Raw genomic sequence first — 27515 nt, forward strand, 5'->3', positions numbered from 1 at the left:
TTAGGGTTTTCATTTTTAGGCTTCTTTCTGGAAATGACTGAAAGATACTTTCTTTTTGCCAGAGAGTTCTAAAGGTTTGAGGCAGTTTCATTTATAATTTCTTGAAATATAGTATCCAGCATTTTTTTTTGGGGCGGGGGGGGAGAGTGTTCCAATTAATGCAATGATTCCTAGAGTATCTCTCCTTGACCTACCTTCCAAGTTGATTATTTTTGATAGTGTCTACCTTATATTTTAATCTACCCCTCCACCCCCGCCCCCACCCCACACAGCAGTTTCATTTTTTTTCTAGTATTTCTTATCAGGTCACTGACTGCTGAGATCATTCTTATTTTCAATGATTCATATTTGGGTAAAGTCTTGCAACCCTTATACTAAGATATATATCCTTTACTAATTCTTTCCTACCAGGCTCTCATTTCATCCATAATATTTTTTTTTTTTTTTGGCTTTTTGGAGGGCAATTGGGGTTAAGTGACTTGCCCAAGGTCACAGATAGTAGTTTTTTTGTTTTTTTTTTAGTGTCTGAGGTCGAATTTGAACTCAGGTCCTCCTGACTCCAGGGTTGGTGCTCTAATTCACTGGGCCACCTAGCTGCCTCGCTTCTTTTTAGAATTTTGAAGCTATTTGTGACTCAGACTTTTTAATTATATCCAATTTTGACTACTTGAATTAGGCTAGATTTGTTCTTTGGCTTCTATCACATTAAATAAACAGCATCAATGTAAGGATATATAATTTGAGAAATTTATATGAATTGGGCATGAACCAAAATCCCCCCAAAAACCTTGAACAGAAAATAAAAAATCTTGACTAAGCGACAAAGTAAAAATTCTACAAATTAATGAGACTATTAAAAAAAAATCAAAAGGACCACTGAATTTATGAATAAAAGTAGCTGTTTTTTCCAAAGGGGGAAAAATCCAAATAAAATAAACATTAGGTCATCTGCTAAAAAAAAAAGAAAATCAAATTGTTCATATAAAAAATGAAAAAGAACTTACAACTGGAGTAAACAAATAAAATTATCTTGCCCTATTATATGGTAACAAAACTTATATTAGGAGAGATGGACTCATACTTAGAATATAAAATATTCAGATTAACAAAAAAAGAAAGATTATTTAAATCACTCAAAATCAGAAAAAGAAGTGAACAAGCCACAAGTAAAATCCCAATGAAAAAAGCTTTAGGATCAGATGGATTCACAAGTGATTTCAACCAAATATTTGAAGAACAATTCATTCCAATATTACATAAATTGTGTGCAATTAAAAAAAGTACACTTCTAATCTCTTTCAATGAAACAAATGTTTTTAAAACCTAAACTGGAGAGGCAAAGGGAAATAAAACATAATAATTCATTTCTCTAATGAACACTGACTCAAATAATATTAGAAAAATTACATACTATGACCAAGTTGGGATTTACTGGAAATACAGGGTTAGTTTTACATAACCAAAACTATAAATATAATAAAATATAAAAAAAAACTATTTTATTTTATTAAAAGATGCTGGGAAGGCTTTTGTGAAAATTCAGCAACCATTTCTATTAAGAAAAATTCCAGAAAGAGACCTTTCCTTAAAACAGTAAATTATATATATATAAATAAAAACCCACAAGCTACACTTTATGTAACATATAAAAGTTAGAAGAGTTTCCAAAAAGGGCAGGGGTAAAGCAAGGAAGCCCATTATCATCACTACTACTTAACACAGTCCTAGAAATGCTAGCTGTATTAATAAGACAAGAATGAGAAAGAAGGAATAATTTTATAGGCAAAGAGGAAACAAAATAATCTAATTCTGAGGATGCCATAATGATTTACTTAGAAAACAACAAATTGACTATAAATTAATGAAACAAATTCTACCAAGTTTCACGATATAAAATAAATTTACATATAAATCATTAGCATACCTATATTTCACCAACAAAACCTAGCAATAATATCTAGAAAGATATTCCATTAAAAATGATAGAAGTTATAAAATATTTGGAACTGTATCTACTAAAAAACACCCAGGAATCCTATGAAACACTCTTTGTAGAAATAAAGATAGCTCTAAATAGCAATGCTACCCTAAACTAATTTAGTTATTCAGTGTGTACCAAACTACTAAAGAAGTATTTTATAGAGCTATAAATAATAATAAAATTCATATGGAAAAATAATAGGTCAAGAATCTCAAGTGTGGGAAAGAAAGGGAACTATTAGTGCCAGATTTCAAAATTATGCTACAAAGCAGTCAATCTTAAATCCACCTGGTTTTAAGATATTGTTTTGGGGGATAAAACTAATTATAGGATTTATTTTGCTTAACCATGCATATTTTTACAAGGTTCTTCCCTCCAACCCCAACCCCCCAATGGTGGGCAGGGGAATCATGTGGGAGGAAGAGAAAATAAATATCAGTTATTTAAAATTTTTTTAAAATTACTTTTACTGGTAAAGAGAGTGGAAAAGCAGTGGAACATATTAGGTACACAATACATAAAAACAAACATAGCAGCATTTTGTTTGATAAATCCAGTTTATTCCCCCAGTTACTGAGGGAAGGCCTCACTATTTGACAAAAAATGATGGGTAAAGAGGAAAGCAGTATGGCAGAAATTAGGCTTAGACCAATACTTTATGCTATACACCATGGAAAGCTCCAAACTGATGAGTGATTAAGATATAGAAAGTAACATAATAAACAAATTAGAAGAACAAGAAAGAAATTACCTTTTGGAACTATGGGTAGGGGAAGAGTTCATGACTAAAAGAGTGACACAATAAAATGGACAATTTTGATTATATAAAATTAAAGTTTTTTTTTACAAACAAAATTAATGTAATAACAAAGGAAACAAATAACTGGGAAAAAGTCTTTGCAACAAATATCTTTCACAAAGATTTCATTGTCAAGATATATAAGAATAAGATTTAAATAAAAAAACTAAAGAGCCATAGATAGTAATTGTATCAATAACAATAGCTATTATTTATATAACACTCTAAGGTTTGCAAGTATTGTACCTGCATTATTTTATTTTATCCTCAAAACCCTGGGAGGTAGATGCTGTTACTGTCCTCACTTTATAGATGAGGAAACTGAGGCAGAGGTTTAGTGACTTGTCCAGATTCACACAGTTACCAAGGGTCTGACATAGGATTTAAACCCAGGTCTTCCTGACTCCAAGTATAGCATTCTATCCACTGTGCCAACCTGGCTATCTCTTGAATAGATAGTCAAAAGGCTACGAACAGGCAAGGAAGAAATCTAAGCAATCAACAATCATATGAAAAAAATGTTCTAATCACTAAATAATCAGAGAAATGAAAATTAAAACAACTCTGAGGGCTTACCTCACATCTATCAAACCAGTAAAGATAACAAAGGGGGAAAATGACAAAGTTTGAGGATTGGAAAGTAAGTGTGCTAATGCACTGCTGGCAAAGCTGTGAATTGGTCTAACCATTCTGGAATTCAATTGGAACAATGCTCAAGAAGTTGACTAAACTGAGCATACCCTTTCACTGAATAACCACTCTAGGCCTATAGCCCAAAGAAATGAAAGAAAAAATTGGAAAGATCTTTATGAACTAATGCAGAGTGAAGTCAGCAGAACTACAACAATCTTTACAGAGCAAAAAATTTTCAAAGACTTTAGAAATCTGATCAATACAATGATAAGTCACAAGTCCCAAAGAATGAAATATATTACTCACCTTCTATCTTAAAATGCAGAGAGAGAGATACACTATCCAATGTGGCTAGTGTGGGAATTTGTTTTTTATATGTATTGAAAGACCTTTCTAAAATAAAATTTGTTTAATGGGAGAGGGTTGTGAGAGGAACAAATAAAACAATTAAGCAATATATTACAGGATAATGTAAATCATCACCTCATGGCAAACTATCAAAATGAAGTATCTGCAATGTCAAAGTCACTAAATTTTTATCTTTTCCAGAGATTCCCAAAACCTGTACTATACTTAAAAGTTCATCCTGATTTCAAGAGAAAGGCATTCTTTTACAAAAATATAATCAAGTAAAAAGACTAGTATAATATGGTTCATTTTCTGAACTATAATTAAAGATCACTCATTCAGAATACCAGTTTACAGTTTTTCATCCTTACATTTCTATTCCACATGCAACATAATTTGTGATTTCTTTAATTTCATTTTTAATACAACCTTAAAGACAAAGAAAAAGTGAAAAGAAGGTTTTGTGGAGATTTTTTTTCCCTACCAATTCACTTAACCTGGTAATTATTTAAAAGATTTCCACCCCATACATTATCTTGATAATTGGATTTTAGGGAACTGTATGGTTTTTAAAAAATGTCATTTTCACACCAAATGGAACAATATTAGAGAAGAAATGAAGGGAATACTTTTTTCTTTGAAACTGACAAAATTATAACAAAAAAATTCTTACTGACATTTTCAACAAGTATCTGAAACAGTCTATGTTAAGTATCAACTTTAAGCTTGATATCACAATCACTCTATAGCTGCTATATTTACAACAAAACCAGGTTTGTCTTGCACCTAAATCTCACTTTTCAGCAGCAATAATAATTTCAAATATGTGTAGGTGACTTTATGGTTTATATTTAAAATGCTGACCATTGAATTTTTGAGCAGTATGTTTAAACATTCTTTTGTTTTAAAAGTAAAGCAGAGAACACACGCAACTTAAATTCTAGTCAAAACTTTTGGGTAGTTAGAATGTCAACAAACAAAGCTTTAATTATAACTTGGGGCCTCAAGGACAGTGTGTGATGCTAAATTTGATATGGTAAAAGTACATTCTCTTACAGAAAATGCACCCTACAATGAAGTACAGATGTCACTTGACTTTTTCCTGTTGTAAATGATGTTTTTTTTTTCAGTGGAGTTCTTGTCAAAATTATATACTGTATCCATCTGTCAGCTACAAGTCATTTATTTGTTGGGCAATTATCTAATTTCCATAAAGAGAAGCTATGAGAAAAGAAACACAACATTAGATTTCAAAACTCTATCTTCCTAAAAGTAGGTTAAGACTAATGGTTTTAAGTTGCATGTAATCAAAGTACAATTATTTGGGCAGATTATCAAACAACTAAGTATTTATTATCTCTGCATACTACTCCAGTCAAATACAAATGAGAAGAACATGAAAAAAAATCACACCTTTATTTCTTTGAAGACTTAAACACAACATACAGAATACTGAAAACGAAGATGATATTTTATAATTATTTTTTCTGTGCTTCCCTACATTGAATACTAATCAGCTTTTGTCAGGTATCTAACAACCTGCTGAAATAGCTGCAGCTATGAGGATTCTTTTTTTCCTCTTTTTAAGGCTCATACCTTTGAGGTTATTCAGAAGAGGCCCTACCATCTGCTTTAACTATCAATTTGCATGGATTTTAAAAATAAAATCCCAACCAAAAGCATTCCCAATGAATTTGAGAGTACTTAATATGTACAAAAATACATAGCTTTTGAGAGCTGGAAAAAGTTTAAAACATATAGCACTTATTTACAAGCTCTGACCTTTGATAGCAATAAAAATTAACACACATTTACTTTGTTCTTGATTTTTGGTGTAACTTAAAACATTATTTCAGTTAGTTTGGACTTTTTCCTTTCAAAATAATAATCAACCATATATACAAGCAAATTTACATATGTGAACAAAATAGTTAGTTGGTATGGTATGAAGATAGTTTGCTTGATCAGAAGTTTACTTCCAGGATCTTAATTTTTCCCTATAACCAAGGAAAAAACACACTAAGTCTCTGCAATAACCTCTATTGTTAATTAAATTTCTTAATGTCTACACTTACAATGTGAAAAAATGGTTAAATACTCCACAATTAAAAGTAAAGTAAAAATTTTAATTGAGGTTAAGAGCTGGGAAGAAACCAACACAAATCAAAATAATCCCAAAGAACATAAATTGTGACAATTAAATATAACAAATATATACCTAAAATCAACATCTGATTCTTCATCAACATTCTGGGTGGAAAAAAGGTTTCAGAAACATGTATTCATAACTAAATTAGTCAAATGCCAATTTATTTTTCAAGACCAGGCCTACCTTTTTAAAAGTACTTTTAAAATGGCTCAAAAACCTGATAAATGTTTCACTAGCAGACCTTAAATATCCTTGTAATTCAGACATCCCAAGGCACAGAAGGGGTTAAGTTATTCCCCTACCCCCCTCTAATTCCTCCACTCCTCAAGGGTTTTTAATAAAAGGTCACAGAGATGCTATGGAGTAAAAGATCATATTGTTTTCCTTAGGTGATTTAGGAAACTACCTTGGTCCAGAAATTGGGCAGCTGTGTGACTAAAAAGGCACACGCAAACCAACAAGTAAGGATTATAAGATTTTGTTATATGTTTACCTGAAAGACAGATTTACATACAAAAAAGGAATCTGCAGACTAAAAGGCTGCTCAATTTAGATAGCCCAATTACAAGCATTTTAATTTTATCAGCAGCATATGACCAAGTTAAGAAAGTTGGATATCTGGGAGGACACTGCAGGAACACAACAGCAGGGATGTTGGGAAATGGGTAAATGATATAAATAATACACATCACACAGAACATTTTCTAAAAGTACATTAGAAACTATTTGATACAAGCTGCATTGTACATTGAAACCTGTACAATTGTCAAATGCTTCCATGGTAGGCAAATGTAGCGTCACCACAAGTCTAATTAGGGCCAGAATATTACAATGAAGAACAATCAGGTTATGATCCTTTAAAGTGCATTCATATTCAGTTTCTAATATTTGTTTGGTATACATATGGAGTCGTCATGTAACACTGACTTCCAGAATGTGGTCATCCTTGCTAGGGATTACCAGGATCTGCATGCCAGTGCTTGAGTTAAAGACTTGACCAGATGGAAATGGTTGTAGCCGGGGCATTGGCAAGCCTTTGTGCTCCACACTGGCTGCTGAATGGGAGCTGCTTTTGCTCTTTAGACTACTGTTGTCAGTTTGATCATCCATGTTCTTATCCACTGACAGATTATCATTTTCAATCCAGCTGTCTGAAAAAAAATTTAAAAAGTTTATTTCCATTCTCAAATCACTTCAAATAGAACTCTTAATATTATATTCACAAGAATAAGTTTAATCTTAAACATTTATAAAGTATATTAGTACATTAATTTCTATTTCTTAGTATTACATTAACAAGATTGTATTTAAGGGAAAAGAAGAAATCTTTTTCGATATTTTGATAATTTATTGATGATTTCTCATTTTCACCTCCCAATACATTCCAACCCCCCCACCAGATATATAGAACCTTCCCTTGTAACAAAGTCAAAAAAAGTAAAATAAACACATTCAAGATGTCTAAAAATATATGCTTCATTCTACATCTAAAACCCACCCTTCACTTTGTAGAGATGGGATACATTTCTTTCTTCACCATTGGTACTCTGATACCTACATTTGTCTTTAAATATTGTTTATATTATATTATTGTGGTCATTGTATTAAATGTTCTCTTGGTTCTGTTAATTTCATTTTTTGTCAATTCATACAAGTCTTCCTTAATCTTCTCTGAATTCCCCATGTTTGTCATTTTAATAGTGCAATAACACTCCATTACATTAATATGCCAGTTTGCTCAGAAGTTTCCTCAATTGATGGGTACCTACTTTATAATTCCTTGCTACAAAAATAAAAGGTGCTGCTATATTTTTTGGGTACATATGGGGGTCCTTTCCTATCCCTGAACTTGTTGGGGATCACAGTGGTATCACTGGATCAAAGGGTATATGTATAAAGTTTAGTGACTTTTTTCAGTATAATTGCAAACTGTTCTCTGGAATGGCTGGATAGCTCTAATAGTACACTAGTATGCCTGTCTTTTCATATCTCTTCAACATTACTATTTTCTTCTTTGCTAATCAGATGGTAGTGATGAAAACTCATGACTTGCTTCTCTTCTAATTTTAACTTCACTATTTTCATTCAAATGTTTTTCAATTTTATGTAATCAAAACTGTTCATTTTAATTTTCTATAATCAAGAGTTTATATCCTTTTTCTAACCACAGTTATATCTTTCTATTCTCTTGTTGATGTTTTTAAAATCTTTTGTATTTGGTAATGTATGAAGGATTAGTGTAAACTTATTTTTTTGGCACAATGTTAAAATAAGAAATGAAACTTAAGGGTATACCTTCAAACACAAATTAAAGATCCTATTTTGTCTTTTTTTTTTTTTTTTTTGGGGGGGGAAGGCAGGGCAATTGGGGTTAAGTGAGTTGCCCAAGGTTACACAGCTGGTAAGTGTTAAAAGTATCTGGGGCTGGATTTGAACTCAGGTCCTCCTGACTCCAGGGTCAGTGCTCTATTCACTGTGCCACCTAGATGCCCCTAAAGATAGTATTTTAAAAAATTTCTTCAGAGTATGTCAGAAATCTCATTAAATATTTGTTAATTCATACAAATTCTTAAAAACACTATTTTTATTTTCTCTTCCACAATTAAATCATTCACATAATCTCTAATATGGAGACTTCCCTATTAAAAAATTCTTACCAGCATCAAGTTGTGTAGAATGAGCAGAATGATGAGGGAGGTATTTAAACAATCTGACATCAGGAAAGGGAAGATATCCAGCAAAGAGAGGCATGACTTCCATATGGACTTTATGAGTTGCTCGTGCTGTCACAGGCATTGAGATAACTCCAGAACTTTTCCCACATACTGCCCAATTACTACTATTGTCAACAACTGGGGAAAAAAGGGAAAGGTTTGTTTTGTTTATAAAAACAGCACTTACTTTTTTACATCTGACTACCTATTATAGCAGAATGTGAATTCCCAGATGGCAAGGATTGTCCTGTATTTCGTCAGTTATTCTTAGTGCCTATTACAGTACCTCACACACAGTGCTTAATAAACTTATGCAAAGCTTATCCTAAGAAGTGTTACATTTTATTGCATATTTAGTTAAAAGCTTGATGATTTACATACTTAATTTCTCAACTTTTCCAATACTTATAAAGGCCCATGAATTCATATTCCAATTCAATCAACATTTATTAAGCACTTGTCATATAACAGGCACTGTGCTAAGCCCTGGGGACACAACAAAAAGACAGACCTTGCCCTCAAGCTTACAGCCTGAAGGGGGAAACAACACACAAAAAGAAGCAAGAAAGAGGAGAGGGAGGGTAAAGAGAACACTCAGGGTGGAGTATCACCTGGTACACAGGACACAGCCTGGTACCCAGCACGGGAATTTTGTTCCAATGAATTGAAACAGGTAGGACAGCAGATGCATAGTGGAATGAGTTGAGAGTCTGGTTCCTATCTTCTGTAAAGGAAGGAATTTTGCACTCTACCCTACACCCTCCAATCAGAGGGAGAGGAGGCTGAAGGAGGTAATCCCAGTCGAGGCTTGAGTTAGCAGTATGGTGGGAAGGTAAATCTTGGAATTGAAACCAGGCAGAGTAGCAGATGCAAAGTGAAGATACTCATTTCACTAATGCACATCCTAAACCATCTAAAAGCTAGCTACAGAACTGTAGGTACCTCAGGGTCCATCTGGTCCAATTCCCTCATTTTACAGGAGAGGTAACCTAAAGCCAGGAAGGTTGAGTGATCCTCTTAAGGTCACACCCTAAGTATCAAAGGCAAGTTTTAAACCCTGTTTTTTGAGTCTGAGTTATTTTCTCCCCTTTAACTCTTTCTGGATGTTGGAAGTATTTTTTTTTTCCCTTTGACCTGGAAGCTATGAATTTTGGTTATAATATTCCTAAGTTTCCATTTTGGAATTTCTTTCAGGAAGTGATTAACATCTGGGCAATTTTCTTTTAGGATTTCCTGAAATATGGTATCTAGACTTTATGGGGCAGCTAGGTAGCACAGTAGGAGCAGCTCTGTGCCTGCAGTCAAGAAAACCTGAATTCAACACTGGCCTCAAACACCTACTCATCATTTAACCTCTATTTGCTTCAGTTTTGTCATATGTAAAATGGGGGAATAGCAATTAACTCCTAGGGTCTGTGAAAATTAATTACTGATCCTGTATTTTATTTCATTCTGTAATTGATTCTATTATGTAACCATATTGTTGCCTATGTAACAACCCTCAGAACCTCTGTCTGAGTAAAAAAGCTCATGAGTTCAAAAGTTCAGTTTTTCTCTCACAAACTAGATGACACAGTTCAGTTTTCCTACCAAGCACTTTTAAAGAAAAACTCTAAGCTTAAGTTTATAAGTTTAATATTCTCATTAAACACTTTAATTCTAAGGGAACTGCTATCCTAGCACCACTTGCTTTATGCCAAGGAAGTTTGTTATCCTTTATAACTTCCTGAAATACTCCTTGACATGTGTGTTATCTTCAAAAGCACACAGGTTGATCGTGTCCCATATTAGCCTCATCCTTGCCAATTAAAAGTGGTCCCTCCCTGGTCCACTGTCAATAGTCTTGGGATGCTATAAACCCATAAAGCATTTTAAGACACAGAGGGGTGGTCCAGGACCTCCTCCCCACCCCCCGGAGTGTGTAAACCTCTTCATTTAATGTAACCTCATGCTGCCCTCACCTCCACGATGTTGCTAACCTTATAACGACTGTATTATTTCCTCACCTATCCTGTGCTGCTCTTTGTTCTATGCTTATAAAAATAAGTTGTATCTTCAATTTTTGGTCTTTCAGGTCCCTGAGGGAATCATCAGACCCATTCTACTGGCAGGTACCATCCTTGTTAACATAATGTTATCTTGCTTGGAGAAACCATGCCTCAGTCTCTCTCTGCTGAATTTCATTTGAGACAGGTTGTTGTGAGGATCAAAGAGAAAATAATTGTAAAGTGCTTAGCACAGCATGAAGTGCTATATAAATGTTGAATGTTACCATTACTGTTTAGTTATAGATTTGAAGGAGTCCAATGATTCTTAAATTCTCTCTCCTTAACATATTTTCCAGGTCACTTTTTTTTTGGGAGCAGGTCACAAACTTTTGATAGTGAGTATCTTACTATTTTTTCAATTTTTGATTTTATTGTTTCATGGAATTTGACTGCTACTTGAGCCCCTTTTACAAGAAGTTTGTTTCTTGGGCAAGGTTTACCACCTTTTGTTCTAAATTATATATTCTCTTTCCAAACCCTTCCTAGAGTGCTTTTATTTAATTTATAATCTCTTGCTCTATTTCTTCTAGAAATTCGTATCATCTCTGTGGCCAAGTAATCTTCTCTGAGGTTCAGCTTATAAGTTGTTTTGGTTAATTCTCTTCTGGGTTTTTCTAGTGGATAATTCTTAACACAAAATACTTCTTTAGTGTTTGGCCACTTCTATTTTTATCACATCATTAGCCTCAGTTCTTGGCTTAAGATTTAGTACCAAGGCTAGGTTTAGACTCTTCCTATACTCTTTGTCCTGACCATACTTTCTTGGATTTCTGTTATGAGCTTCTATTTCCTTTGGTGCATCTATTTCCTGACAGGGGGCAGACTTCAGCATTCTGGGTCAGTTCTGTGGCTGGTTGTCCTGGATCATGGTACTAGATGGTTTTCTTCTGCTCCTTCTGATTGTCAATATTAGAGACACCTTGTTTTTCAGAGTTAAGGCCCTGCAAACAGGGCTGTGCCCTCAGCTTGGCACAACACAGTCCTTTAAGCTCACCTTCTGGATGATCTCAGTCCAAGCAAAATCCAGAGTTGTTTCACACCAGCATCAGGTGGTCTCTGAACTTGGACAAGAACCTGTAGTACCCATGTTTCGGTCACAAAAGCCCAGCTATCAATTAAACCTATCACATTATTACTGTTACTCCTCATTGTCAGGGCTACAGCTCACTGCATAGCCATAGGCATAAATGCTGAGATCTCCTCACTAGGGGTAGGACTCTGGCATATGTGTCCTTGTTTGTAAGTCATTTTCTTCACTCTGAAATTAAACTTGTTTGATTCCTGATTCTCCTGTTTTATTTAGCTCTGGCCACCCATAGTTTAGAGACTGGTTCCAGTCTGGCTGACACTGATGGATGTCAGAAGCGGGACTGGACAAAGAACTGGGTCACTTGGACTCTCCAGTACCAGTGGGAATGGTTTACATGGCTGAAGGGGGCAGAACATAATTCAAGTTTCCCTAGAAATTTCTTTAATCTGAATGATCTATGGACTACCCTAAACTTCCAGTCCCAGGCTTTCCTGTTTGTGGAGCTTCATCCTTTGCTGCTCTGGTAGGATCAGAACAAAAAGTGTCTACAGATTCTGAGTGTGTTTTTGGGCAGCCCTAAGGCTGGATGAGGTAGCTAATGGATGTCTCTTTACATTTGTCACTATTTAATTTAGGGCTCTATTTCTTTTTTTTTTTTTTTTTTTAAGCAATCGGGGTTAAGTAACTTGCTCAAGGTTACATGGCCAGTTATTTCTGGGTGTGGTGCTGAATGTCTGAGCCCAGGATTCGATCTCCAGGTCATTCCAACACTGGAGCCGGTGCTCTTACTCGCTGAGCCACCTGGCCGCCCCTAAGCAATTGGGGTTAAGTAACTTGCTCAAGGTTACATGGCCAGGTGTTTCTGGATGGGTGCTAGGTGCTAAGTGTCTGAGCCCGGGATATGATCTCCAGGTCATCCTGACACTGGAGCCCGTGCTCTTACTCGCTGTGCTACCTGGCTGCCCCAGGGCTCTTACTATTTCACTGCTAGAGTAAAAGTGGGAGAGTCAGGGTCTTGTATTATAACTTATCACACACCTATATGAGTTGGAAATCCACCCATTTTGTAGTGGTTTTGAATGGATTTCCCTATTATTGTCTCCTGGATTTTATTATTTTGTGAGTTTATTTTGCAGACTACAACTTTACTAATAGCCTCAGTTTCTTGGCTGATTTCCCAAGATCTTCTAAGTAAATCATAACAACAGCAAATAGTTGTATTTCCTCTTTGCCTTTCTTTAGGCCTTTAATTTCCTTCTCTACCATTACTAGGATTTCTAGAACTGTCAAAGAGGGCAGCCTTGTTTGCTGTTTTTATTGGGAAAGCTTCTACTGTGTTCTCTGTAGCTTACAGTTTTAGATCCTCTTACATACTGTAAAGATCCCACTCTGCCTACATTTGGGAGGTTTTTTTTTTCAAAAGCATAAATAAATGCTGACAGAAATATGTAGTTTTGGTTTTATTATGTTAATTGTTTTCCCAATGTAGAACTATTCTTGTATCCCTGAAATAAATCCAACTAGATCATAATGAATTTCTTGGATAAACTAATGAGTTCTTTTTGTCACGATTAAACCCCCCCCAACAAAATTTAAATGTATATTCATTCTTTGCTTCATCCTTTCCTAATTTAAATATTAGGACTGCCTCATAAAAGTGCTTTCTTTCTCACTTTTGAGAATGACTTGTAGAGTACAAGTATTAATTATCCATTAAAAATTTTCTAAAATTCTCTTGTAAATACATGTAGACATTTTTTCCTTGGGCAGTTCCTTTTTAACTAGTTCAACTTGCTTTTCTGAGATTTAGATTTCTATTTGATTTCATACTAATATGGATATTTTATATTTCTTGTAAATTATCCACTATTCTGAATTTTTAAACTTTGTTAGCATATGGCTCCTTATATATGTCAGTACTCCTTGATCATAGTGCCTTCCCTTTGAGATTACCTTCAATTTATCTTGCATGTACTTGTTTGTATATAGTTTGTTTGCACATTGTCTCTCCCATTAGATTGTGAGCTCTTTCAGGGAAGGGACAGTTTTAATCTTTCTTTGTATCCTTTAGCAGTTAGCACAGAGTAGGTGCTTAATAAATCCTCATTGACTTAATTTGATCATTTTTATTTCTTATATATTTGTTGTGACTTCATCTTGTTTATTTTATTAATTTGAATTGCCTCTTTTTTATTAAAATTAAGTTGGCTAAATATAGATCTGTTTAGTTTTTTTTTAAAAGAATAAGCTTTTAGTTTTGTTCTTTAGTTCACAGTATGTTGGTTTCTTATTTATCTGTGGTTCCTGTAATTTTCAAGGTTTTATGCTCTTTTGGTTTTAACGGCTGGTTTAAAAATGTTTTAAATACTGCATATTCAATTCATTAATCTTCTATTTTGTTAATGCATTAAAAAAGGAGGTATACTCTTTCCTCTAAGAAATGCTATAGCTGCATTCCCAGAAACTTTTATGTGTAATGTTATCAATATTTATTATTATCTAGTTTTTCACTATGAAGTTTCCATTTAGGTTTGTGTCTTTTGCTTGGGCTCCCTTAAATGATTACTGCTTTTTGTACTATGGTCCTTGATGAATGTATTTAATGTTTCTGCTTTTTAAAGTTTTATTTGTAATTTCTCTGTGTATGATCTACTTTTGTATAAGTACCACACTGTGCTGAAAAATATGTATTTTATTAAGTGGTCCAATTCAGAAGGCACCATAAATTTTTTACCTCTGATTTCTCCAACAATTTTTTCAGTTCTATAGTTTTCCTTTTGTTTCTGTTAGATTTCTCTGAGGAAGGAACTTTATTAAAGTTTCTTAATATTATTTATTGTGTTACTTTGTCTTTTTGCTCAGCTAATTTTCCAAATGAGATATTGTATGTATAGTACTTTATAAATTTTAAAGCATATGGTTATTAACTATTACACAATTAACTATGCCATTAGGTCCACTGAAGTTTAATTCTGTTTTTGGCTCATCTTCTGTGGTTCCTTGAAGTATAACTTCCTTGTTTATTGACGTGAATTTTAATTTTTGCTTTATCTGACAGCATGGCAGGCAATTCCTGCTTTTGTGGATTCATTTGATGAGTAACAAATGTTATTCAAGCCTCTCATTATGAGTATATGTGTTTCTTACAAGCAAGAAATCATGGAGTAGGGGCAGCCAGGTGGCTCAGCGAGTAAGAGCGCCGGCTCCAGTGTTGGGACGACCTGGAGTTCAAATCCCGGGCTCAGACACTCAGCACCACACCCAGAAATAACTGGCCGTGTAACCTTGAGCAAGTTACTTAACCCCGATTGCTTAATTAAAAAAAAAAAAAAAGAAATCATGGAGTTTTGATTTCTGCACTCTTGTTTTGTTAGAACCCATTCATATTTAAAGTTCTGAGATTTTAAAAATTTTCCTCCACTTCTGTTCCTATTACTACTTATAAAAGAGATTAAAAAAAATTTCCCCTTCCTCTTTTAAAACAAGACTTTGCCCACACAATTAACTTTGATTACACTGATGCAACCCTATTCCTACAAATTCTTTTCTCTTTGCTATCCTCCACAGTTTATTCACCCTTACTCCTAGTTTTAGTTATTGATTTGTTTTTGGTTTTATTTAGTGATCTCTCTCCTATTTTTTCCCTTCTTGCTCTTCCTGTCACTTACATGGCCAGTCCCCAAATCCCCTCTTTTCTGCCCATCAAACTTTTGTTCTTTTTTTGTATGTGCTCTTCTATAAGAATTCCTTTGTTTTGTTTCTCATTTATTCTTTTCTCTGGGAAGGGGAAGTGAATAGAGTAAAAAACATAGGTGATATAAAAATAAGGGTATCAATAATAATTTGTCTTAAAAACTCTCCTCCTCTGCTGCCTATTCTGATATTTAAATGGATTAATGGTCTATATCCTTATTTATTGCTTCTTTAATATCTTTGTGTTATTTAGAGAGTTAAAACTCCTTAAGTATCAGGTAAAGTTCCCTTTTATAACCAATTTTTTGTGTGGGGCCTGGAGTCAGACAGACTCATCTTCCTGAGTGCAAATTTGGTCTCACACTTACTAGCTGTGTGACCCTAAGCAAGTCACTTTTGCCCCAGTTTTCTCATCTGTAAAATGAGCTGGAGAAGGAAATAGCAAACCATTTCAGTATCTTTGCCAAGAAAATCCCAAAAGAGGTCACAAAGAGTTGCACACAACTAAAATTACCATATTATAGCCTTCATATATCTTGCCCTATTTCCCTCCACCCACCCATTCCAGTTATACCTCATTCTTAAAAGTATCAATTCAAGAAGGAAGAGTTAGGATAAAAAGAGCAACTCAAGATAGAAATTAAACTACATCTTAAATTGTGTTTTTTTATTCTACATTCTTACTTCTCTATAATCAATCCCTTTCCCATTGGTCATATCAATTCTCATGTCTAGATCTATGCACCTTCCTCACTGACATAATCTTCTGGATTCTAGCTCTACCTAGGAAGTTGCATTTCTCTTCATCTGGGGCAAATGCTGTCCAAAGGAGCATAACATACTCTAAGAATAAAAGTCTCTCAAAATATTAAATTCTGTCATATTAAACATATCATTAACATATATCAAAACCATCATTAAGTCTCCACTTTGACATATATCTCTTTTTCTATGGGAGCACTCTTCAGTGGGACTCCCTGCTTTCTACTAATCAATTTCCTTTCTCTTCCTGCAGGTCCTTTCCTTGTTGAGACTACAGGAATTACCATCCTTTCATTGTTCACCCATGGATTTGATAAGGAAATAGGTATATCATCCATTCTCCTCTTACCACTGTCTCTTGGGAGGCCTCTCCCTCTCACTATTTATGTACTCTCACACTCTTGTCTTGAAAAAAACTGAACCTTTAGGGGCTTGTAGATTTAGTTCCAATTTCTGCTTCTCCATCTTCACCAATCCTTTTTCAATAAATTCTGCTTATAGCTTTATTCCCTTGAATGTTTTAGCTCTTGATAACCCCCCTTTCCTGGCTTTTAACTGCATGTTAGCCTCCCTCTTAAAAAAAACAAACAAACTTCAAATGGGGTAATTTAACTTATTACTTATTTTCCTTGGAAACTGTTTTTATTTACCTTCTTGTGTTTCTGCTCTATGAGGTACTGGCAAGTCAAACATTCTTATGACATGTTTCTTTTGGGTGGGCATGTAAGAATGCTTCAAATGCCCCTCTCATTTAACATCTATGTTTTTGCATTGATTATTAGGCTCAGATTTGTAGGGTTCTGGGTGAGGGCCTTAAGAAATAACATAGTGTCCTCCAGCTTATAATAGTAGACATTTTTTCTCTGGAGTTTTTAACTAGAGAGGTATATAGTTGGTAAGAAACATTCCCCCCCAAAGGTCTGACACACTTTTTCTTTTTCCCTCCAGTACATACAGGGTCTGATGTAAAGTAAGCTGTAGCTTAAGTGTCAAAGGGATACTTTGTGTCAAAGAGAGCTCTTCAAAGTGCTTTTGCTGGAGACCTTAAGATGCTTCCTTTAGGTATAGTATTATAGATCCTTGAATCTGCTTTTCCACATGATGTCCAACCTATTCTTGATTCCTACTTCAGATACTGGGACCAGCTAGTTCTGTTCTGGAGACACTATTGGGATGCCAATGAAAATTCCAAATCCTCTGGTTCATGAGGTTTTTTTTTATTCATTTGGGAAGTGGGGAGGGAGGAGACCAAATCCAAGGCACTCTCCTCTATCCCAAGAGACCTCTTCTTAAAGAGCCTTACAGGCAAGTTTCCCTTAAGCTAAAAGATGCTTTAAAAACTCAGTTCTAATATGGCTTACCATTTTAGAGATGATCCACTAAGTTTCCTCAGTCAACTTGAACACACCCAATCAACAATGATATAGTTCATCCAATGGTTTTCAAAAACATCTTCATTTGCCAGACTTTTTTGAATTTAATCCAAAGATTATGACTGATTCAATAGAGAAGAGTCTTCACCTAGTTATCAGAACATAGGAGCCTGACACTTTTAAATGGGACAGGGTAACTTAATCGATTCACTACACTGCCCCCAACTTAAACACAATGAAATTAAAAAAAAAAATGATTGCTCCATGTAGAGATTTCTTGTAAACTCTGAGGAAAGGTTTTTTTTAACTAAAATTTCTAGATCTGCCCAGACATACACACAGATATCTCTTCAGATTTTCACAAACTTTTCTATTCTCTCATTCTAACACCCCCGTGCCCAAAAATTTGGCCCAAAGGAGCTTCTCTGAAAAGAAAGTGTTCCCCAACAACCTAGAAAGTTTTGGTCTAAAACACCTTGATTAAAAAACAGTAATTTGACTCCAAATAGCCTATAGAACAGCTCAGTCGTTAAACTGATTCATCCTAAAAACTTGGTCATCTACATCCGCATAAAGGTGTCCATGTACCCACTGCTTTGGGGGTTAATCTTTCCACAGAGCTTGCTGTTGCTGTTCAGTTGTATCCAATTCTTCTTGAACCCATATGGGGTTTTCTTGGCAAAGATACTGGAGTGGTTTGCTATTTCCTTCTCCAGCTCATTTTACAGATGAGGAAACAGAGGCAGAGTTAAGTGACTTGCCCAGGGTCACACAGCTAGTAAGTGTCTGAAGCCAGGAACTCAGGAAGAGGAGTTTTCTCCAGTCTAGACCTGATGCTACTGTGCCACCTACTCCACTCTAAACATTCAATCTTCCACATGATTGGCACATATCATCCAAAAAACAGGTCTGAATAGCCGATATTTCCTCAAATATCAGGTAAAAGTAGAAAATGAATAATATGGTTTTTTAAACTAATCTTCTGTCACTTAGTTTGAAGCTTAAAGTTTTAAGCCAAAGTCATAATTAAGGACTTTGAACAAAGATCAAATAAAAAATAAAATTCTGATACCCTTCCAAAGAAAATTCTCCTTAATAAATTTTTCACACAATTTGCTCAAGTTTCATGAGGACTCCAGATGGAGAAAAATGACTGTTTTGCCATGTGCTCCTCCTATTTTAGCCTTGTCATTCAGAAGAAAAAGAATTTTTTTGCTTCAAATTTATCATAGCTGCTTTTGTATCATCTGCCTCAATGTAGACATGATACATTCCTCTAGCCTTGTTTTTCTGCAGAAAGTCTTCAACTGTACTTTTCTCAACTAGATGCAATAGTTTGAACTTGTTATTTCTGAATTCCATTAAAAGAGTAGAGAAGATGAACCACCTCACTTACCCAGGCCCCTAGCATATTTTTAGATTTGGCCATCTTCAAATTACGTACTGCAATTCTTATATGAGTTAGTCTATCTAGATTCCACAAAGTGCCTGAAAAATTCTGAGACAAAAATAGTTCTCATGGTTGGGAGTGAAACCATGAAGTCTGGTGAAAACCTATAACTCTTTTGGATGTCAATGTGTGAGTTAAGATTCTAAAACTAATTCAAAAGATTTCCAACTTCAGCCTCTCTTAGCTGACTTGGCCTTTACAGTTCAGCAAAGTTTTTTCATATAGTTCCTATTCTTGCAACCACAGCCACAGATGAGAGCCTTTCTACTACCTTCTGGAGGTAGCCTCTATTATATATTCTTTATGATTAGAATGACGAAAAAAAGTTATCATCTAGTGGCAAACCTGATCATAAGCCTCTCCACGTTTAGATGGGTTAGCTTTTAGATGAAAGGCACACAGTCAAGTGATGACTTATAAAATCTGCATTTTGGTAGGATCTATCAGAGTTTGTGCTTCCCTAGTCATGTATTTGAGAACTCACAGAAAGCTGGTTACCAGACCACTTACAGTTAACAAGTGATAATTTTTTTTTCGGTTACCAATGATTAGTACCTGCTAAGGCAAAGAAGGGTTGCAATCTGAATCACAGCAGGGAAGAGGCACACAAATGAAATGATATATCCTTGAAGAGGCCATGGAAGAGAAAAGGCAAATAAACTTTTGTCCACAAGAAAAAAATGGAGCAAGTCAGTAGAAGGAAATCACTCAAAAAGTGATATAGAGCTCTATTATTTCATTTAATAGATACCAAGTATTTTTTATTATGACCCTTGTCCTGTACAAGATACTGTGAGAGATATAAAGAAGTATGACAGAAAATCTCTGACTATGTAGCTTATTTACAATCTAGTTAAATTAAAAAATGAAAAGATTCAAAAGTACACGATGATGTCCAAAGAGTATATGGTAAGTTGCCAAATCAACATTATAGGCAAAATAAGAGTACAGAGGACAGAAAGATCACTTTAAGTGGCATTGATCATGAAAGGTTTAATGGAAGAGATGGAAGCTATGTACTGAAGAAGGGGCAGGACTAAAATTATCAGGGAAGCCAGGAATGTAACCTACATTTGTGGTCAAGAGAAATTCAGTTTTAGATATGATGAATCTGAAGTAGCAAAAACATTCAGTGGATAAACTGGGAATGCAGAGCAGGAGTTTAAAGGACAGGCCATGGCTGAAAATAAAGGGATATAAGTCATTCACAAAAAGGGAAAAAGTGACTGGATTCAAAATCTGCAAGTGAATTTTAGTATTTTGTTTATTTAAGACTTCATTATATAATGAAATGAAACTGTGCATTCCAGTTTTTAAGGGAAGCAAATTATTTTGATACCAAAACATTATAAGTGTTAGGAAGACATAAGCTTTATAATATGTAAGAGCAAAGCTACCTCATAAAATCCTAATATGAAGTAGGCCATTTAATTATCCACAAAATTACAATGAGAAAGTCTATAGACTCACCTTCATACATAAGTTTTGTCGTACAATAGTCATCGGATTCTGTTAATGCCTCATCCTTATCCACCTCCAAGAGGTCAGAAAGTCGTGTGATGGACACCTCCAAAGAACAGAGTGAACCTGTTTTACAATACTCTGTTCCTAAAGGAGGGAATATCTCAGCTTTCACATTATATAATGTCTGGGTGAGGGAGAAAGATACAGAGGAAAGTTAATTAGCTATTGTTAAGAATGATTTATACTTAAGACACGCCCACCTGGGTAATGAGTTATGCACTACTGCTGAATGCTGCAAATTTTTTTCTAAAAAAGAACACAGATGAAGCTATAAAGTTATAAATGAATACTTTGGAGCTAGTTATTTTACAATGTCTTTTTTTATTATAGATGAAATACCTTTATGACACCATTACTACTTAACAACCAGTTCTAAATTGACTTCTCACATGTGATTACTATATTAGCATTTTCAGAATACATAACTATCACTGAACTACAGAATCAAAATTTAAGGAGATAATGGGTTCACACTCTGACATTCACTTTTGGGGGTAAGGTATGCTCAGAGGAAAAAAGTTGACAAGCCCTTTGAAGAAAGAAAATCAGGCTGCCAGAAGCCTCAAGTAAGGTTAAAAAAATTTACAAGGATTTATAAGGATAACTAAAACCTAATGTTTTAGCAATGTACACACAGTTTTTATAGGTAAATCTAAGATAATTAGTTTTGATTACTTGGAAGGAGGAGGAAGGAGTAATTCTACTGCCAAGGTAGTTTTCTTTTAATACAAAAAGTGTTTTTCACATGGATTTAGACAGAATTTTGTCTATATGTGGACACAAGGCGCAATGATGATAGGAACTTTTTGCTGCCTAAAAATAAGTACAGGTAGACTGTGTAGGAAAGAAAAATTCATATGAAAAATAGGATTGTAGAAAGGTAATTAAAGTCAAGAACATTCAGAGATAAGAATTATCTAGGAAGTAATTAATATGCTCTCTTTGATAACCTATTAGGAAGTTATCTGAAAGTTAATTTATGCTTTCTAATTAAAGAGAAAGAAAAGAAAGCCTGGATGCTGTGAAGCTCTCAAAGCACTATTAGAGATAAAGCCAGAAAAAGTACAGCCTAGGAAGCTCTGATCCTAAAATTAACAAATTAAGAGAATATGCCTAAATTGCTTTTCTCTTATCAAACTGATTTTACTATTTAAAAATTACTAGCTCTTGGGATTATCTATATGGTATCTGTTGAGACTAAAATTGTAAATCATACTCAAAATTCTCCATTACCACTTTCTGCTTGATATGTAACATGGATGCTCACCTCCTGCAACAACTCCAAATTTTACTGTTACTGTAGCATTTTTCTTCTTGAAGAATGACTACCTAAATAGTTTAAGTTCACTCATTAGCTAATATTAAGTAGGCTTTTCAGGGGGGAATTGAGAGAAAGAATCTTGGGAGGGAAGAGGCAAAATATGGTTAATAGTTACTTACACTTAACTCTTCACATTAAAAGCATGCTATTTGGCAACTGGAAGATAAGGTAAAAAAAATAAAGCTACCATGGAGTGAGTGTGCGTGTGCGCGTATGGGCTCATGTGTGGGCAGATATATGTATGTGAACTGTTTAGAAAAGTTGGTTCTTACTGGCATAGATCTACATTAGGAATAAACAAAATGAATGCATATTGAACTCAGTTACATCTCTTTTTGTCATTGCTGTCTTACGTTAGGACATTTTATAAATCCTATATGAATAAGACATGTTGTTATTACTTAATCCTTAGACTAGTTCCTTTGAGCAAGATAAGAAATACATTTAAAGTTCTTAAACTTTGTGGAAATTTCAATTTTCCTTTGTGTTCATATTTTTCCTTTTCTGTTTCAGGAAATATACTCAAGTCTGTGTCTATAAATATAGATATGTGTGTGTACACACCCATATAGTATAAATATATACATATATAAGTGTATATATGTATGCATCCTGAAGTAATACTTAATCAACTTATTAAATCTTTTTTTGCTTTTTTGGAAGGGGGAAGGTAGGGCAATTGGGATTAAGTGACTTGCCCAAGTTCACATGGCTAGTAAGCATTAAGTATCTGAGGCTGGATTTGAACTAAGGTCCTCCTGAATCCAGGGCCAGTGCTCTATTCACTGTGCCACCTAGGTGCCCCTATTAAATCTTTTTTTTTTTTTTACAGAGAAAAGCCATCATGAATAACCTTAATATTATTTTGGCCACCAAGTACAAGTTTAGCCTTATGTCATTTATGGGTAAATGACTTGATAAAATAACATTTGCAAATATTTCAAATAAAGCCTGAATTTTCAACATAAAAATAAAAAAAAAAGTCTTCACGATTTTAAAAGCTCTTTCTGGTCTCTGAGAATCACACATTTTAAACTAGTCTGCAATATTTATATGAAAAAGTTATTTATTCAATCCTTTGCAGAGGTGGGAAGGTCTACAATGTGGAAAATGACAAAGTTTCTTATTTTTTTCAATGTACTGACTGATTATGATGACTTTTTCTCTCTTTTTTTTTAATTCTTTGTTACATGGATCTCTGGGAGGAGAGACAGAGGAAAATTTAGGCTATGTAAAAACAAAGAATATCTAATCCATAAATTTTATTTAAAAAAGAAAAAGTATTTAAGTTCTTCAAAGAAGAAGTAAAGGCTATTTTTTAATATACCTTAATAAACTAAGACAAACAGGAGATAACCAAGGTTAACTTGGACTACGACTGTATAGTATTTAGATGTATTATAGAAATTAAGTGTCTGGTAAATAAAATCTAAAGAGTCTCAATGATAATATTCCAAGTTAAAAGAATAACAATCACTTGTCTTATAGTACTTTCTGAATAAAGCTTATATATAGATAGAAAAAAAGCATATAGTATATGTAGCTTAAAGAATTTATATTATAACCAGAATACTTTTAAAAAAGTGACTTTTCATATTTTATTTCATCATTCATATTATCCCTTCCCAACCTTTTCTTTTAAACACAGTAAAGTACATATCAATATAATACCTACAAAAAAATTTTCCACTTGGAACTCATAACTATATGGTTTTAAGGAAATGGACCGGCCTTCAGAAGCTGGATAAAAATCAAGTGAAAAATGACAATGCAGAGAAGGTGGAAGTTCTTTTGTCCACGTTAGCTCCCACACAAAGAACACTGACTGCTTGCTGTAGATGTGCTGAAAAAAAGTGATAATTTTTTATGACAGTCCCAGAAGTATCATATATAACAAAATTAGCCATTGCAGTTTAAATTAAACAGTCATTTCATGCATAGGCAACAGTATATTTGTTTGTTTTTTTAAATACAAAGGCCCTCTTTTATGATATATACCTATATGTATATGCTCTTCTTTGGCTCTGTATCACCCACTACTTCCCTGGGATCCTCCTGCCTGGCTTTGCTCTCCTGCAGAATACTGCACAAAATAGTAAAATATGGTTTAATTTTTTATGATTCCAGAAGCTACAAAGCATAAGGGATCACAAAAAAATAAGATAAAAGATAATTTACTGATATGTGGCAGCCCACCGTACACTTCCAAAACAGGGTAAAAATGATCATTCTTAATAAAGTTGACTTTAAAAAAATGTACACAAATTACATGCCTAAATTTCTCTCAATTATTTGACATGCAATGTCAAGTTAAAGAAGAATAAGTAGAACTTAATATAGGGACTATGCAATAGCTTTGCATAAAGCCACAATTAAAAGTAAAAGTTGTAAAACTACAAAGTCTGATGTTCAGAAATAACTTAGGGAGAAGCTTTTCAAAATGCTAAAAAGATATATTTATAAAAAAAATAACAAAAAAATTTTCAGTTTCTCCAAATGAATACCAAGTATATTCTAAAAACACAGAAAAATGATCAGCAGAAACAAGGTTAAATGCAGCCAGGCAGTGTGGACAAACACAAGTTTCTCTGACAGAACTATTCTAAGTATCCTCACTTTTCATATACCCAGCTATTCTAATTCCAGGCCTTTCAAGCTAGAGACAAAAGGCATTCCAAACTAAAACATGCAACGAGAGTACCCATGTAGACAGCATTCATGTACAAATAAAACTGATATTAGGAGATCTAGGTAATGATTTTCATGCTCTCCCTGTATCCACAATACAGAAAGGCAACAAATTAAATACAACCATGCAGCTGTAGCATTTTAGGTAAAATGCAGGGAGCTAAAGTAAGTTTGACTAATTACTCACTAATACGATTTTTTTCTTCCTTTGTGTTATTTCAAAATGAACAAACATTCACAAAATGCCTCTCATGGACCTAAAACTTTACTAATCAAGGGAACCACTGAATGAGAAGACTGACTGGTGGTTCATGTGGATGTAGTTAATACTTTACAAAGCATTTTCCTTAAAACAGTTTTGTAAGGTAGGTAGTAGAAGTAACCTTTCTAGTTTAGAGATGAGGAAATAAAAAGACTAAATGACTTATTCAAAGTTGTGTAGCAATACAAAGTCAGAGCCTACACTCTACATGCTTCAGTTTCACCCTGGGTATTTGGATGAGAAACAAAAGCAGAGTTTGAGAAAAATTTTACCTGCTGGCACTTAGTGTTTAATGGAATTAGTTGCAGGTCTGGGCTATTACCAGTATCTATAAGATTACTATCTGACAGCTGGAAGCCAAGCTCTGACAAATTCTGGACACAAACTTGAATATATTTCCTGAAACAGAAAGGAAAAAAAATGAACAAAAAGCAAAATTAGAATTTTCCACAAAGTTTAATAACTTTCCTTCTGTCCTGCTAAAAGCAACTAATCTAAGAATCAAGTAATAACAACATGTCATATTTACACAGGATTTATAAAATGCTCTGAGATAAGATAGCAACAGCCAAAAAGACGTAATTCAGCCCTATATGCATTTTTTTTGGATTCTTAAGGTAGAGCTATGCTAGTAAGAGCCAACTTTTCTTAACAAGCTATTTTGATGTCTTCTAAAACAGAATATAAAATATTGTCCCCATGTCCCTGCTTCCTCTACCACACCAACTCAATTTGTATTAACCTACCAAAACCTTACAAGTCAGCGTTATTAAGTATTCCAATCAACTATACTGGAAAGCAGACAGAAGCAGAATCTCTTCCAATTTTATGGATTCACTGAGGAACTGAGATTTCAATTTAATTTTAAAAACGAACAAAACATTTATTACAGAGCATTCTATCAGGCACTAGGCAGAGATATAAGGTTTAGCTAAAACCTAGAGCTGATGTCAAATGGCTTACAGTATATTGTGGGGCTAAAATACCCACATAGATAGCTATAATCCACAATATTTACAATGAAGTGGTTATAAGACAAAGAGTTAACATGAGGTCTGTGAGATAAAGTAATTTTCAATTTGCAGACTAGGAAAGGCTTCTAGGAGGTAGTTTCATTTGATTTGGGCTTTGAGGAAGAATAAGAATTCAAAAGACAGGGAGAGACGGCGTCACTGAACAAAAGCAAGAAATAAAGCAGCCCATTTTAGGTTGAAATGGAGGATAGAGTATATGGAGGCCAATAATAGGGGAAAAGGCTAGAAAGATAGGGGTGATGGCAGTTATAAGCAAGAACTATGAAAGGAAAAATAAAACAAAAATTTCAATATTTCTTTTAGAAAGGTTAGTATCAAGGTCTATTCTATGGAATTAACAACTTAGTTCACTAGGTCTTTGAAGAAGATTTTTTAAAAAGTTTCTATTTCATGAGAAGCAGCTTGATGTAACAGAAGGAACCTCGGGTTTGGAGTTAGAGAACCTGGATCTGAGCTGAGGCTTTACGGCTAACTGTGTGACACCTTAGACAAATTACTCCACCCTTCTGGCCTTCAGTTTGCTTCATGACCTCCATAGGGTCCTTTAAGTTCTAATTCAAATGAGCATGTCCAAGACGAGGCAAAAAATGCTCTTCTAATTCAGGTTCCCACAAGTAACTCGGTACGTGTAGTATGTTTTCTTTTGTGTAAAATCAAAGTACATGTCTGGGCCTAAAAAGAACATATATGGTCTTTATACAGTGCATAGATGTGAACACTATCATTTATATCTGTATTACAAAGATTAATAGGTCGGCCTCATTTGACAGATTTTATATTTGGGAAAAAAATTTTTTAGTTCTCTCATATAACAAAGTGAACAGTTCTGATTCCTAGGTGATCTGTGTGTAGGCTGAAGAGATTTGGGACCTCTTTATCAGCTGATAAGGCATGGTTTTAACAGCCTCAGTTAATAGTTAATTCACTTCACAAAATCTTTCAGGAAGAGCACACAGAAATATGGTGTCTTTTTGTATAGTTCATTACTCTTACCTGAGTTTTTTTGGAACTAGGAGCACCTATCATTACCACTTTTCCAAAAAGTGAGCAAAAAAATTACAAAAGTATGACAAATATAAGAAGGTGATTGTTTGGAATTATAAACTGAATGACAGAATTCTGCCTGAAATAAAAATACCTGACACATCTAGAATATTATGATGTCTAGTTCTGAGCACCATGTTTTAAGAGAGACATTTAAAAACAAATGTGTCCAGAAGATGGTGGCCTTGAGTAACTTTTACCTTTGTGGGCCTCAGTTTCTTCATTTGTTTTTTTAAAAAGGGGGGGAGGGGGAATTGGACCAGATGACCTCTGAGGTACCTTTTACTTCTAAATCTCTGAGCCTATGGTTTTTTTTTCTTTCAGATTTAATGGAAGCTTTATTTTACTTTGGAATTTAGTTATTCTTTTTTTTTTTTTTGCTCAAGAAACAAGGTAAAATGAAGGGATTTTGTGAATGAAAAACATCTATACTAAAAGTTTCCAAATTCAAGCAACTGTTGAAATTAAAATGCAAAGAAGCCAAAATACCTATTGAAACAAACAAAAATACTGACTTTCTGAATCACTTCCTATACACATAATGAAACCTAATATCCTCTGGTATCTTCCTCAACAGTTTCAAAGATGATTAAGACATAAAGTTACTCTTCCTTATTTATAATCATTTGAAAAAAAAAAAATAAGGCCCCGTTCCTCCCCTC

At 34.2% G+C, this 27515-nt stretch overlaps 1 protein-coding gene across 6 annotated transcripts in view; it reads right to left on the minus strand.

The window, feature by feature from the left end:
• Positions 1–2519: 2519 nt before the first annotated feature.
• The window catches only part of TRAPPC10 (trafficking protein particle complex subunit 10), a 111840-nt gene continuing 86844 nt past the window's right edge, over positions 2520–27515 (minus strand). For 5 of the 6 annotated variants that reach the window (XM_069075008.1, XM_069075006.1, XM_069075004.1 and 2 more), the window contains 5 exons: positions 25048–25174; positions 23501–23668; positions 20451–20628; positions 8568–8762; positions 2520–7061 (listed from right to left, as the gene is read on the minus strand). In XM_069075008.1, coding sequence (XP_068931109.1) covers positions 6823–7061; positions 8568–8762; positions 20451–20628; positions 23501–23668; positions 25048–25174 — 907 coding nt within the window. In that variant the 3' untranslated portion in view covers positions 2520–6822. The remainder of the gene's footprint in view (positions 7062–8567; positions 8763–20450; positions 20629–23500; positions 23669–25047; positions 25175–27515) is intronic. The other variant, XM_069075009.1, reaches the window with a different exon arrangement.

Source organism: Petaurus breviceps, unplaced genomic scaffold, assembly GCF_028583685.1.
Source record: "Petaurus breviceps papuanus isolate PSGF00001 unplaced genomic scaffold, PetGlider_PUasm1.0 90897, whole genome shotgun sequence".
NCBI classification, from domain to species: Eukaryota; Metazoa; Chordata; class Mammalia; order Diprotodontia; family Petauridae; genus Petaurus; species Petaurus breviceps.